The sequence below is a fragment of the Zingiber officinale genome, chromosome 1B, assembly GCF_018446385.1.
Source record: "Zingiber officinale cultivar Zhangliang chromosome 1B, Zo_v1.1, whole genome shotgun sequence".
Taxonomy (NCBI): Eukaryota; Viridiplantae; Streptophyta; class Magnoliopsida; order Zingiberales; family Zingiberaceae; genus Zingiber; species Zingiber officinale.
In genome coordinates, this window is record NC_055986.1 from 63,014,708 (window position 1) to 63,028,315 (window position 13,608).

The window sequence follows — 13,608 nt, forward strand, 5'->3', positions numbered from 1 at the left end:
TAACCGATAACTTAACTCCGACTATAGAACCCAACATCCTAATGCAAGTAGAAAAATATACTAATAAAAGAAGCCCTCGGGTGTGCACTGCCAAAGCTCATCCGTCAAGTCCTTCCGTCTCCTCATTACATGTACCATATACATCTAGTGAGTCTAAAGACACAGCAACTTCAACTTTTATATAAACAACATCCATTAGCATTTAAGAGAAATATTTTGATAAATTATCATGTTAAATATCAACGGAGAATAACCTCTAACTTCATGTTCATGAACCCCCAAATTACCCTAAATTAACATTCAATTTTTAACCTTTATCTTTTATTTTTACTTATAAAATTCATAAATTACAAGAATTTAGATCCTCAAGTGTAGCTTCTTTATACCTTAATCTTTGATCGTTTGGCTAAACGTTTATCCTAGTACTAGGTTGGTAAGGTTCACTAGATCCTTCTTGAGCCTGATTCCCAAACCCCTCTGTTTTTGGATTTTCAAACTCTTTTGTTTGGTAAAGTTCATCGGACCCTTTTTAAGCCAGATTCCTTTATCCATCACATAATTACATACCAATCACATTATTAAACATGGTTTATTTGCATGCTAAAAGAAAATAGACAGTATACATGGGAAGAAAAGAAATGCTGACAAGATTTTCATCTTTTTCCCTAGTTAGAACTATCATCTCTATAGTAATTTAGTCAATTGCAAATACCAAATGTGTTATTACTAGGCTGGATGCTAAAACAGAAGGCATTCATTATAAGCATGCTTTTTGTATGAGAAGCAACAAAGGGCAATGGTATATGTTTGCAATGGAATGCTGATCTATTCACTCATCCATATTATCTTCTCTTTTCTGAATGCTAATCATTTTGCTAAACATTGTAAGTGTCTATAAAATATTTTATTTAACCAATAGCAACCAAACCCTTGCACGGGAATAAAAAAAACAACTTATAAACTTATCATTTAGGACTTGCAAGTGTCAGTGAGAACCAAAATAAAGAACATATGACGTGAGGAGATATAAAAAGAAGAGAGCTTGCAATGGCCAAGATCTGTGAAATTAGAAATTTAAGTTAAACCAAAAACTCTAAAGTAGGGTCACAACATGCTGTATCCCAATTATTTGAGGCTGGCTATATGGCAGCTACCCTACCATCGACCTACAAGATCATGAATGGGTTTGTAGAAGTATAAAGGCTCATGTGTATGACACCATTGTAGGGGTGGTATCAACTATCAAGTACTATGAAACCAGTACATGTGCCAATTCTTGATCCAACAGGAAGGTGTCACTTATAATGGTGGCACAAAGTAAGAATAAGTTGCATGATGAATACAATCAGCAGCCATCTAATTAATATAAAAAGGAAATGATACTTTGACATTTGTTCAAATAATAATGACAAACCAAATGTTCCGTCCATAAAACATAGTATAGAGAATTTCATATATCATATGACTTTTAAAATGTCTACATTAGCCTTGCTTGTAAGTCACCATTTCATCAACCATTAACTAGCCTTAATATAATCCATGTAGTGCAATAAAAGTAGAATAGAAACTCTTATGACGTAAATCAAAATATTATACTACGATCCATATGGTGCAATAAATATCAAAAATCATAAAAAGAGAACTTGCCTTGGTGTTTTACGTATGGGAGATTACCCGCGAGATGTAGGAAAGACGACCTTAAACGTTTCGACGAGGTTCTTCCTCTATCTTTAGTATTAAACCATAACATAAATCTTGGTTTGTTTAAGTGGACCTATTTTTTTTTGTTTTTTTTTACACTACATAAACACCTAATAATAGTAAATTAAAAAGGAAGAATGAGTTAAAGAATAATAAAAAAATATAAAAACTAATAAAGATCGAGATCAAAATTATAAAAGAGAGAAAAGAAAAATTAAAAGAAGTTAACTATAAATATGATAGAACAAGTACCTTAGAAAAAATGCAAAGGACAAATATAAAAATAATAAAAGGACGAGGGATGAGGAGACAATTGAAACAAAAGATAACAAGATAATTGTTTAAAAGATATAGATAAAGATTTACAACATGCAAAAAGATGTATAACAAGATGAGGAGGGGCAAGAAAGAAATAAATGACAAATAAGACAAGGGGATGATAATAGAAAGATATAGACAAAAATAGAGAAGTAAAAGCACTAGGATAAAGGAAAATAAAATTAAGAGTATACGAAGAAAAAGAGATAGAGAGAAAATAAATTAAGAAAAAATATATAACATGAATGAAAAAAAGGAAAGAATAAGGAGAATAGGAAAATTACAATAAAGAGTGTTGATCTTAAAAGATGTAAGGAACCAACTAGCTATCCAAGAAATTCATGGATGATGGCGGTGCTAAATCTTTAGGATAAGGCTAAATGAAATAATAACTAGTATCAAGAAATTCAAGATTGAGTCACTATGTTTCCATGGATGAGGGCGGTGCTGAAACTTGAAATCGATGGTGAACGAAAGAATATCTAGTACCAAGGTTGAATCATCGTGTTTCACCGCTGATAGCATGTTTAAGATTAAGAATTGCATTAACATAAAACTTATCTAATATATGAGATTCTGACCCCTTTTTATAGAACGATAACACCACTTATTCTTTATAAAATAAAATAATGACGTTTCTAATAAAAACGTGCTAAGTTTTTTAATAGATTTTGCTAAAAAAAAGTAAATAAACTTTTATGACACCTAGTTATGCTAATTTTTAGGGATATACATGTTACAAAATTATGTTTTCCCCGGTAGTGCTTCAGGTTATTTCAATACTATGTTATTTTTCCTCAAGCTAGAATGTGTTTCTACCAGGACCTGTGATGTCAAAGTTCACAACTGCATTTAAAGAACTCGCCAGTTTTAAAGAACTTCTACAATCTCAGGTAAAATTCCTTGTATTTCCTTCTTTTCTCATTCTGCATAAATCCTCTGACATAATAGATGGGATTATCTTAGCTTTCAAATCTTGTGTTCTATTATTTTTGGAGTTATGCCTATAAGAGAATTATAATATCCACATAAGAATTATAACTTTACATTATTCTCCTTGTTCTTCTTGTCTTTTACTTATTTATGACTTAGTTGTGTTGTTGATTAGTTCAAATACATCTTTAAAGGTGTCTTGGTGCAACGGTAAAGTTGTTGCCACGTGACCAAAAAGGTCACGGGTTCAAATCGTGAAAATAGTCTCTTGCAAAAAATAGGGTAAGGCTGCGTACAATGGATCCTTCCCCGGGACCCCGCATGGCGGGAGTTTCGTGCACCGGGCCCTTTTTTTTTTTTTTTTTTTTGTGTATAGATGAATCCTTGGATGTTGTGTATAGATGAATCCTTGGATGTTGTTGCCTTCTCTTGTCAAGCAGGTAGAGCACATGCTGAGCAATAGGCTGAGTCATTTCATTGACATGGATCTGCAAAATGTGAAGGTAACATTTCTTTGATCCAGTTGTATGGTCAAATGGACTTAGGATTTCACATAATTTGGATAACATTTGGTCGCTGAAATTCATAGTATATTACAAGCTTAATAATCAATAGTTGATAGTCACAAAAATTGGCTCCCTAAACATTATTATAGTGGACTGAAGATTTGTATAGTTTGGATAACTTTTGTACGTTGGAATTCACAGTATGATATTAACCTATAGTTGGTAGTAACAAAAATTGGATCTATCAACATTATAGTCACAAAGTGATTGGTGGTGATATTTTTTGGTGTATATACAAATTGTTAAAGTTGATTGGGTAACTACTTAGTCCAGAATCTCAATTAACTTTTAGCGTGGTGTTAGAGTGATAGGCTTGAGTTTCAAATTCTGCTTGTTTCAAAAAGGAAAAAAAATAGTCAATTCATGCATATCAAGTCATGTGTTGGGAGGTTGGGGCTGATGAAGTAAAATTCCCTACCAACACATTAAGAGGGGTGGCCACCCATACATGAAAGGGGATTATTAAAAATATCAACAACCAAGCCTTATCCCACTAGGTGGGGTCGGCGGATTATTAACAATATGAATATATAAATTAGGTCCTTTCCTAACAACTTGAGCTTTTGGAATAAGTGGTTTTAGCTTTAACAAAAATCAATTGCATCATATATGAAAACTAGAGCAGAGCAATACCTTTAACACAATCTGCTAGTTTGGTTGCTCTAAAATGGTCAAACCAACATAGCACATTTGTACTGTCAAAGGTTGATAATTATTTCAGAGGAAAAAGATAAATGAAAAAAATGCTATACTTTTGATCTGATGGCTGGTCATGGATTGTAGGAATGTCGCTGGCAGTACAATAAAGCTATGGCAGGGTATGATAAGGTATATTTTTGAAGTATCTTTTGACCATTAACATCCTTTGCATTCTTAGTCTTTAAATTTGTTCGACTGTAGTAACTGAAGTTATTGTTCTCTGACTATTGATCATTGTAAGCTAGTATTTTTTTTAACTGTAACGATTGAAATATTGTTGTTTTGTGGCTTTAGGCACGTGAGAAGTTTGTGTCAATAAAGAAAGGCACAAGAGCAGACATAATTGCTGAACTAGAAGAGGCAAGGTTTCCTTTATAAAAATGTGCATTGAAATATGGCTGCATGACAGCTTACTGTGCTGTTTTTTTTTGGTATCGTACAGAATCTGCATAACTCAAAGTCAGCTTCAGAAAGATGTCGTTTTAATCTAGTATGTCTGCTAAGATTTCTTTGTTTTCTGCTAATCACACAAATCCATTAGTTTATGTGCCAACTTCCTTATGTGGCTTCTTAAGGAGTTCAGGTTAGTGCTCTTGCTAATGTTGAAGCGAAGAAAAAATTTGAATTCCTAGAATCCATAAGTGCAGTAATGGATGCTCATATGAGATACTTTAAGCAGGTAAATTCTCTGTCCTCTTCAACCTTCTTTTTGCTGTATTTTTTGTTCTACCTTATTTATATAGCCCACATTGGACACTTTAATTGGTAAGGTTTATGTCTATGGTTCTATCCTTTTACAGGGTTATGAATTACTGAGTCATATGGAACCATTTATTCATCAGGTAGTTTTTTTTTTTTTGTTTTTTCTTATTCCATGAGTTGCTTGGATCATGCTTTGCAACTTGGTTTTTTGTTTGAGTTGGCAGATTTTGACGTACACTCAACAGACAAAGGAAATGATTAATGCTGAGAATGAAAAACTTGAAAAGAGAATCCAGGAATTTAGAACTCAAAATGAGCTTGCAAATCTAAGATCCTCCAGCAATGTGGTGGCCACAACTAGTGGTGATGGCATTCATGTAGTTGGTGTTAAATCATACAGAAACATAGAAGCCCTGATTAATTCTACTGTGAATGAAGAGGTATTAAATATATAATTGAATTTGTTAGTTGCTATGGTTCTTGGGCTTCCCGGGAGGGGGGAAGGAAGGCTTAGATTTGCTTTAGTATTTAATTTTTTTTCATGTAGAAATGTGTATATATTTTAGGAAATTATCTCTTTGAAGGACCATTTTGTGTCTTCCATGTCAGGAGTAGAACCCAAGGACTCTAACAGATTCACTTAGTGTTACCTTTCTACTTCTTTCAGGTACAGATAATTAAGCAAGGTTATCTTCTTAAGAGATCTTTAGGTTCAAGAGGAGAATGGAAGCAAAGATTTTTTGTACTTAATAGTCGTGGTACTTTGTACTACTATGGAAATAAGTGGAGCAAACAAGTATGGAAAATCTATTCTATCCTTGCATTCTGTCTTAAACCTATGAAAGTTAGACGCTCTAACTGGTTACTAAAATTGCACTGTTTTTCTTTGCAAATTTGCTTCAAGTACAATTCATTTTCTTTCCGATGTCATTAACAGTGATTATTTTTCACTCAGATGAGTAGTATTTTAAGGTTACTTACAGTGTTTATGACCATAAGCTGTGATTAACTGATTTTACCAATTCTTTCGGGGGTAGACTTAATCTACAACATATGAGTCTTTTGTTATTTGCCGAGTCCAAAAGCAATTTGTTTCCATAGAATGTGGCAAGTCTACTCTGACAAACAAATAGTTCTGACCAAGCCAGCTTTGTTTAATGGTTTGCACATCTCCCTTTTGACAATTGCCCAGAATTACCTGAGCCAATGATACTAACAATGAAATTAATGATTCAAATTTTTCTTAGCACATCACATATGGAAAACCTATTGGAAATTTTGGGATACCAAATGTATGTGTTCAATAAAACATGCAGGAGAAGCGAAACAATTTACTTAAACATTGTTGCATATCCCAAATAAACAAGATCATACATGTGCAAGATATAAACGTAGATCAAAAAAGGTTGTTTAGAAGTTATACCTTTCCGACAATGTTAGAAAAAAAGAAATCACCTAGCAAACCTCACAAGAGTTGTCTTTATTAGTATCCACGCCGAGATATCTTCAAAACGACTTCGCAAGCCACAAGTTGTGTCTCCGCTTGGTACTAGCCAAGTAAAAGAGACGACACAATCAGAGAGAAAGAGAGCCGGTGGCACCAAGAGAGAGCCGATGACACAAGGGGAAGGCTGACGACACAAGGGGAAGGCCGACGACACAAGAGGAGGCCGACCAACAATTTGGGCGGCGACACAAGGTGAAGCCAACCAACAAAGGTTGGGCGGTGAACACACAAAGAGAAAAAGAAAAATTCTCTTGTTCTATTCTATACAGAGGTCTTTTATATCTCTTTATTAGGGCTTGAGGAAGAAGCTCAAACCCATACCATATGTTTAAGCTCAAACTTGCAAACACGAGGCATGAACAAAACCTAAATGCATGTCGCATGAGTAGGCTCAACTCACCTACAAGAGGTATGGCCAAATACTTTCCATATTTGCCCGATCCGCCAAATACTTTCCATATTTGCCCTTTGACTGTCTAACCAGACTTAACGTCTCTCTCTTTGAGAATCTTATGCTCTAACTTGTTTTTAGGTTTTTAAGATATACTCATAGTGCGTGTGATCCAATAGGTTATCAGTTATGTTGACTATTCATAATTAACCATTAATTATGAATAGATCATGAGTGACACCTAGTAGCATCATGACCCCAATTGATCGAAAAATCATAATTGATGTAGAAATCTAGGAAATCTTGATAAATTTGAGGCAATAGAATAGAAATTTGAATGTTCTGGCTCATCTAGCTCATAGGCTTTAATTGTAACGCCGAAGGCCACTTGGTGAGGTGAACACTTGTGCAAGATTAACCCAAACACCGCTCCTGCTCATTGCCTTCAACAGAGATCTGTGGTCAACAGATATCACAAAAGGGATGAGTAGTGGAGGGTGTTGATAACTGAAGTGATGAATGAATCCAAGATGACTGGAAAATGTCTGAAGAAAGGCAAAATGAGCAATAGATAAAGACGAGTAGTGCAGGAAATGCTATGAGGATATCATGAGGAAGTTGGAGATATTGCAACTATGAGTGGAGTGAATGGAAATGAGGAACTTTTTGTTGGTGTAGTCGACTACCAATCAAGGTTGATTAAGTTTGAATTGGGTTTCAATGTTTGATGATTGAGTGATACATAAACTAGGTCAAGGCTGACAAGATATTCGATAGTTGAAAGCTCCAAGTGGGTCATACATTCCTTAAATTTTTGTAGGGGCCCTGAGGGTGGGTCCTAACTCATGGAATTGGTGGGCGCTCAATTGAATATGAAACCATTTCAAATTATGGAATTGACTCGAACTGGCTTGAATTGAATCAACAACCATTTAGTTGACTGAATAGCGGTCTCTTGTTTAAGTGTGGTTCCATTTGGGTTTGAGTGTAATATATACCTCGTTGGCATCAATGTTCCTGTAACATAAATGCAATACCCAATAAATGATCACTCAATGCACTGACCACCCCTTTAGCTCAACTTGAATACTACAAGATTTCTCAATATAGACTTATACTTGAATAAAATATACTAAAACATAAGATGAATATAATTGTGACAAGATACAGCTGTCTGATCTAATGAGTGTGCAAAATCATGGTGCGTGTGTCAACCAAAAGAGATTTGTACACTAGTCTCCAGTATGACGTATCCGATTATCCTGTGAACATTTTACTAGCTCATTTAGTTTCCATTTTTAAAAGACTCATATAAAGCAGGGCATATTCTGTATGGTGCTTGGACTATGGACTCAGATCTTGTACCTAGGCAGTACATGCTGATACTGGTATATCCAAGTGTTGGCTTGCAGATCTTTGGATTTCAGGTAGTCATTGACTCATGGGCATCTTTAGCTTACTATGTTTTTGTACTTCCCATATTGGGCAATACACCGCCAACAGCTGGCTATCGAACTGTAAGTATTATCTGAAACAATAAAAAAATGGCTAAGTGAGATCCATGCTTGACTGTCGGATGCTCCCATGAGGATACTAACATTCCTCAGGTTCTACTCAAATAAAATTCTCTCTCAACTCTCTCTGCCACCTTTTGATTTTCACCATCTGATGAAGATGACATGCTATTAATCTGGCATGGCAACTCATCCTGCTACTGATCTGGTACCACTTCTGAAATGTTGCCACACCAATATTTGTAACTTTCCTGAAACATAGTCTGTGTTCTTATCGGATACAACAACTAACTGTACATTAAAACATTGTTATGGATTATCTAATGGTTCATACATCAGAAATCACACATGGAATATCAGTTATTTTAGCAGTTTTAGATTCTCATACAAACATTCGGGTTTTCAGGGTAATGATGATCTCAATTTTCATAATGTTGATCTTCAAACATCAACCATTAAGATGGATGCAGAGCAGACCAATATGAGATTTTGCTTCAGAATTATTTCACCTATGAAGACATTCACACTGCAGGTATATGCAAGTTCACTTTGGTAAAGTATGCAAAAATCATTTTTTTTTTTAAATCGTATCATGTTTATGTTTCATTGTCTCCTTTGATGCACTATTGTATTTCTTAATTTTCTCTTCCATAAGGCAGGCTGAAAATGAGATGGAGAGAATGGACTGGGTTGAGAAGATTACAGGAGTTATTGCATCACTTCTAAATTCTCCTTTTCCTACACAGGTGATCTCCTAAAAGTATTCTTCTTTTTTTGCTTCTAGTGCTAACTGATTAAGAGCACTTCTATTAGAATTGAGGATGTCCTCTTATGGTAGTTAAGTAGTTTTTCACCAAAAGTTTCACAAGTGACAAGCCGGGAGATATTCATCAGACACAATGGTTTAGCATATTATAATTGGGTCATTACATTTTTCCTATAGAAAATGACTGACAAATTGCAGTTAGTTATTCTGATTTTCTTATTGAAATTCTTGTGTCATCATGAGGTAGCTTTCTTTTGGATGTTTGGATATGGAGAATCAAAATTCTGCTGGTTCAAATGGTGCTGATGCTAAACGGCTAGTGGAGTGCATGAATACAAAAGGATTTGGTAATGTTTCCAAGGTCCTAAGAGATATTCCTGGGAATGATGCTTGTGCTGAATGTGGTGCTCCTGAGCCTCAATGGGCATCTTTAAATCTGGGAATTCTTGTTTGCATAGAATGCTCTGGAGTTCACAGGAACCTTGGTGTCCACATTTCTAAGGTGCTAAACCCTGAACTTATTAGGTGTCTTCATTTTGAATATCTCAGTTCTTATTTTTACTCGATCTACCAATATGTTTTGGGTTTTATTAGCTCTAAATCTATAGTTGCATTGGTGATTCTAGATTCTTTACACACAAAGATTTTACAATTTGGCATGTGGTTTGGTAATTCTGAATCCTGTAAATAAAATTTAGGTTGTGGAAATGTACTTTTATTAGTAGGGGCATTGGTTGTGTAAATTGATCCTCTAAATCTGGAATGGCATGATTCTCAGCCAATGGAGTCTCCTATTTGCTGTTGACAAATTACAATTAGCTAGCATAGTTCTTTTTGTAGCAAAATCAACTTTTCCATAAGAAAATTGATCGTCAATTGGATGCATGGATCAAAAACTACCTTGTTCAAGAACATGCATGGGTCTAAATGTATTGTACTGGAGGCATGTGTGGTTCATCAATGCTGTTGGATATAAATGCTTTGCACGTTTTGTAGGCATACAAACTAAGTTGATTCCTTGATGGTATGCCAGAAATCTTGAATGCATCTTGTGATCTCCTACCACAACAAGCGTAATCATCATCTTAAAATCACAAGCCATGTCGGTCGACACTACCAAGATTTTTCATTTTGCACTGACATTGAGATGCTAATTGGTGTCGATATTGGCATGGATGACGATGACAAAAGACTCAGAGAATTAACACACCGACACTGAAAAAGTAAAAGTAGATCACAAGAGATGCTATGGAGAGAGCAAGATCAATAGTGGGAGAGAGAGCCTTTCCTTCCAGAGAGGGAATGAGCGGCACCCACTAGCTACTCTATCCAGTGCTCCAACATCTCTGTCGGATTAGTGGTGTTGCCCCATGCATAAGAGAGATTAGGTGGGAGGAAGAGAGGAGAGACATGAGAGCTATCATGTGGGAGGGAGAGAGGAGTATAAAGGGGGAGAGAAGTCGAGTGGAAGAGAGAGGAGACTATATTGAGGAGAGAAAAAAAATGAATAAGAATATCATCCCAAAACTCCTCTTCCTGAATTGAAAAACATGACTAAACTGATCTGAAATAAAATAAGTTTGGTTTGGCCCTAACCTAATCAAACATAGCCCAAATTCGATCCAATTTGAACTCACTCGACACAAATCTTACCCAAAGGACTCGATCACACTTTGATTGAGTTTCTACAACCTAAGAATCTTTTTGGTTTAGCTTAAACTATAATCAAAAGCAAAACATAGTATATAACAACAACAATCAAGCCTTATCCCACTAAGTGTGGTCGGCTTTACGCCATTGGGCTTTATCCTTTACTATATCATCATCTATAAGTAAATAAATTTTATCTTATTTTATTGTTACTCACCAAATTTTTTTTGGTTTTTCTCGTTTGATGTGCGTATTTATCGTAGTTTCACATCGCCTAACTAGAGCATTTATTGGTTGTGTCAAGTAATAGTTTTTTAATTTTTTTCTAGTGTATAACAAATGTTGGAATTTTATCTATGTTCAAGTAATAGTTTTTTTATTGAAAGAAAGTTGAGTGTGGTTAAATGTTCAACCGAGATTTATTCTTCGGAAGAAACAAGATGCAAATATAGTTGTATATTCTTTTCTCTTATAGACAGTAACTTACGGTGTTTTTAAGTGGCTCATATTAGAATTCAAGTTTTTCAAGTACCTTATTGCCATCCCTTACCATAGGTTGTCTCAACTGAAATGAAACCACTGCTATCTTCCCAACATAGAGATTATATATTTCAAACAGCCAATGTAAATTGCATAAATTTTGATGTAGGGATCATGCTATATTTTGAAACTATTTATGTTTTAATAGTTAAGTTTAGACTAATGGTTTAATACTTTTCTTATTTTTTTTGGTAAATGCAGTCTTTAAATAATTACTTTATATCCAAGATCACATTGTTACCTATTGAATATGTGATAGTTGACAAAATAAATAAACGATAATTTTTGAAAAATATTTTCATTCTACATTCACTAAATGAATTATAATATCTAGACCTTGAAGGGATTATCAAATCATTTAATTCTAGGTTCTAATATAGGAAGAAGTATAATAATAATTACAACAATAATATCTCTTGATTTTAGAGTCTAATATAGGAAGGAATATAATAATAATTACAACAATTATATCTCTTAATCTTAGGGTCTAATATAGGATGAAGTTGTAGGACCGTTGGGCCGGCTAGAAGGGGGGGTTGAATAGCCCTGAAAAAAATAAACAAAGACCCTTCCCGATTTTTCAAACTAACACTTGTGAAATAATCAAAGCAGTAAATAAAAAGCAGAAAAGAAAGAGGCACAGTTGTTTACTTGGTTACAACCGGGGAGGTTGTTAATCCAAGCAAAGGATGAAGCGCACTATCAATCTCCTTTAGGCGGAGAAGCCTCTTACAGCGTTGAAGCACAAAAAGAAAGAAGCTAATCTAAACAATGGAAAGCGCACAAGTGTTTTTACAATTTCTGAACTGATGCTAAACTTATGGACCAAGGTTATATTTATAGCCTTGGTCGGGGCACCTGGAAGGGGTTTCGGGCGCCCTGGGGGATAAAACTTTATCCCCAACGTTCAGATCGCGTTTGACGCGATCTGGTCAACAAATAAGGTCCGGGCGCCCCGGAGCAAAAAGTCAACAGCCGTTGACTTTTTCGTCCGGGACCTCTGCTCCGGTTCGGTTCGGCTCTGTCCGGGTCTTTTGTTCTGGATCCGTTCGCTTGGGTGATCTCTGCCATTCAGAAAAGGGCTTATCTGAACCCAACTTCCGGTCTTCTCGAGCGGGCTTCCCTCCGGCTTCTCGTCCCTCGGAATCGCCACGTGTTTCCTTCTCATCCGCCGGCGTACTCATCCGCAGTCTTCGTCCCTCGGACGCACCGCGTGCCGTCCTTCTCGTTAGCTGCGTCTCTTGCTTCCCGAGCAATCTTCCGCTCCGGCTTTCGTCCCTCGGAATCACCGCACGCTTTCTTCTCGTCCGCCGGTGTACTCTTCCGCAGCACCTCGTACCTCGGACTGTCGTCCTTCTCGCTAACTGCGTCTTCCGCTTGACTACCTGTGCTCCTAAGCTCCTGCACACTTAGACACAAGGTTAGTAACAAACATGACCTAACTTAACTTGTTGATCACACCAAAACAACCTTGGGATTTCAACAATCTCCCCCTTTTTGGTGTGAGCAACCCAAGTTAAGTTAGGGTAAAAATAGACATAAAATAAGGGTTAAAAATAAACTTAACTAAATTTGCAATTTAAGTTAAAAATAAAACAAGTTAATAATTTGGTCTACCTCCCCCTAGACTTATACTAATTCTTCTCCCTCTTTGATCACAAACAAAATGGGGTTTCCAAAAAAAAATCTAACGGTTAAAGACTTAGAAAATTTTGAGATCCTTAAAAAATTTGCAATAATTTTCACATAAAGAGTCTCTGAAAAAATTTAAGTAAAATTTTCTAAGTGAAAAAAAATTCTAACTTAGACATTTTTTTTTTTTGCAAAAACATTACAAAAAATTCTAAGGAAGTAGAAATTTTCAACTTCATAACAACCTTAAAAAAATCTTCTGGGAATTTTTCTAAGTATTAAAGAAAATTTTCTAAGAGAAAAAATAAAAAAAAAATTTTCTTAAGTAAAAAAAATTTTGAAAAAAGATCTTTGAAAATTTTTTTAAGTATTTAAATTTCTAAGTCAATTTCATGTAAAAGTATTTTTAAAAAAATATTTTGAAAAAATGTTTGGAAAACTTTGAAAGTATTAATCAATTCTAATTTTAATGCTTTGACAGAAAGTTAATTAAACATTTATTTCAATATTTTGACTTCCAGGTCGTGGCGAGGCACTAGACATTCTTGGGTATTGGAGCAACAACCACTTCCTTAGACAAAACCTAGAGAAATTCATTGTTTAATTTTCTCACTGAAAGCGCTAATTTTAATTTTAAAATTTAGTTTAAGCATGATTTAGGAACCCAATATAGGTTCCAACCTACTGGA

At 35.1% G+C, this 13,608-nt stretch overlaps 1 protein-coding gene across 7 annotated transcripts in view; it reads left to right on the forward strand.

Moving 5' to 3' along the window:
- LOC121967558 (ADP-ribosylation factor GTPase-activating protein AGD2-like) overlaps window positions 1-13,608 on the forward strand; it is a 66,397-nt gene that overhangs the window by 35,038 nt on the left and 17,751 nt on the right. For 6 of the 7 annotated variants that reach the window (XM_042517881.1, XM_042517888.1, XM_042517905.1 and 3 more), the window contains 12 exons: window positions 2,842-2,912; window positions 3,393-3,455; window positions 4,302-4,346; window positions 4,512-4,577; window positions 4,660-4,707; window positions 4,801-4,896; window positions 5,018-5,059; window positions 5,144-5,359; window positions 5,587-5,715; window positions 8,738-8,863; window positions 8,991-9,077; window positions 9,345-9,599. In XM_042517881.1, the coding sequence (XP_042373815.1) occupies window positions 2,842-2,912; window positions 3,393-3,455; window positions 4,302-4,346; window positions 4,512-4,577; window positions 4,660-4,707; window positions 4,801-4,896; window positions 5,018-5,059; window positions 5,144-5,359; window positions 5,587-5,715; window positions 8,738-8,863; window positions 8,991-9,077; window positions 9,345-9,599 (1,244 nt within the window). The remainder of the gene's footprint in view (window positions 1-2,841; window positions 2,913-3,392; window positions 3,456-4,301; window positions 4,347-4,511; window positions 4,578-4,659; window positions 4,708-4,800; window positions 4,897-5,017; window positions 5,060-5,143; window positions 5,360-5,586; window positions 5,716-8,737; window positions 8,864-8,990; window positions 9,078-9,344; window positions 9,600-13,608) is intronic. The other variant, XM_042517873.1, reaches the window with a different exon arrangement.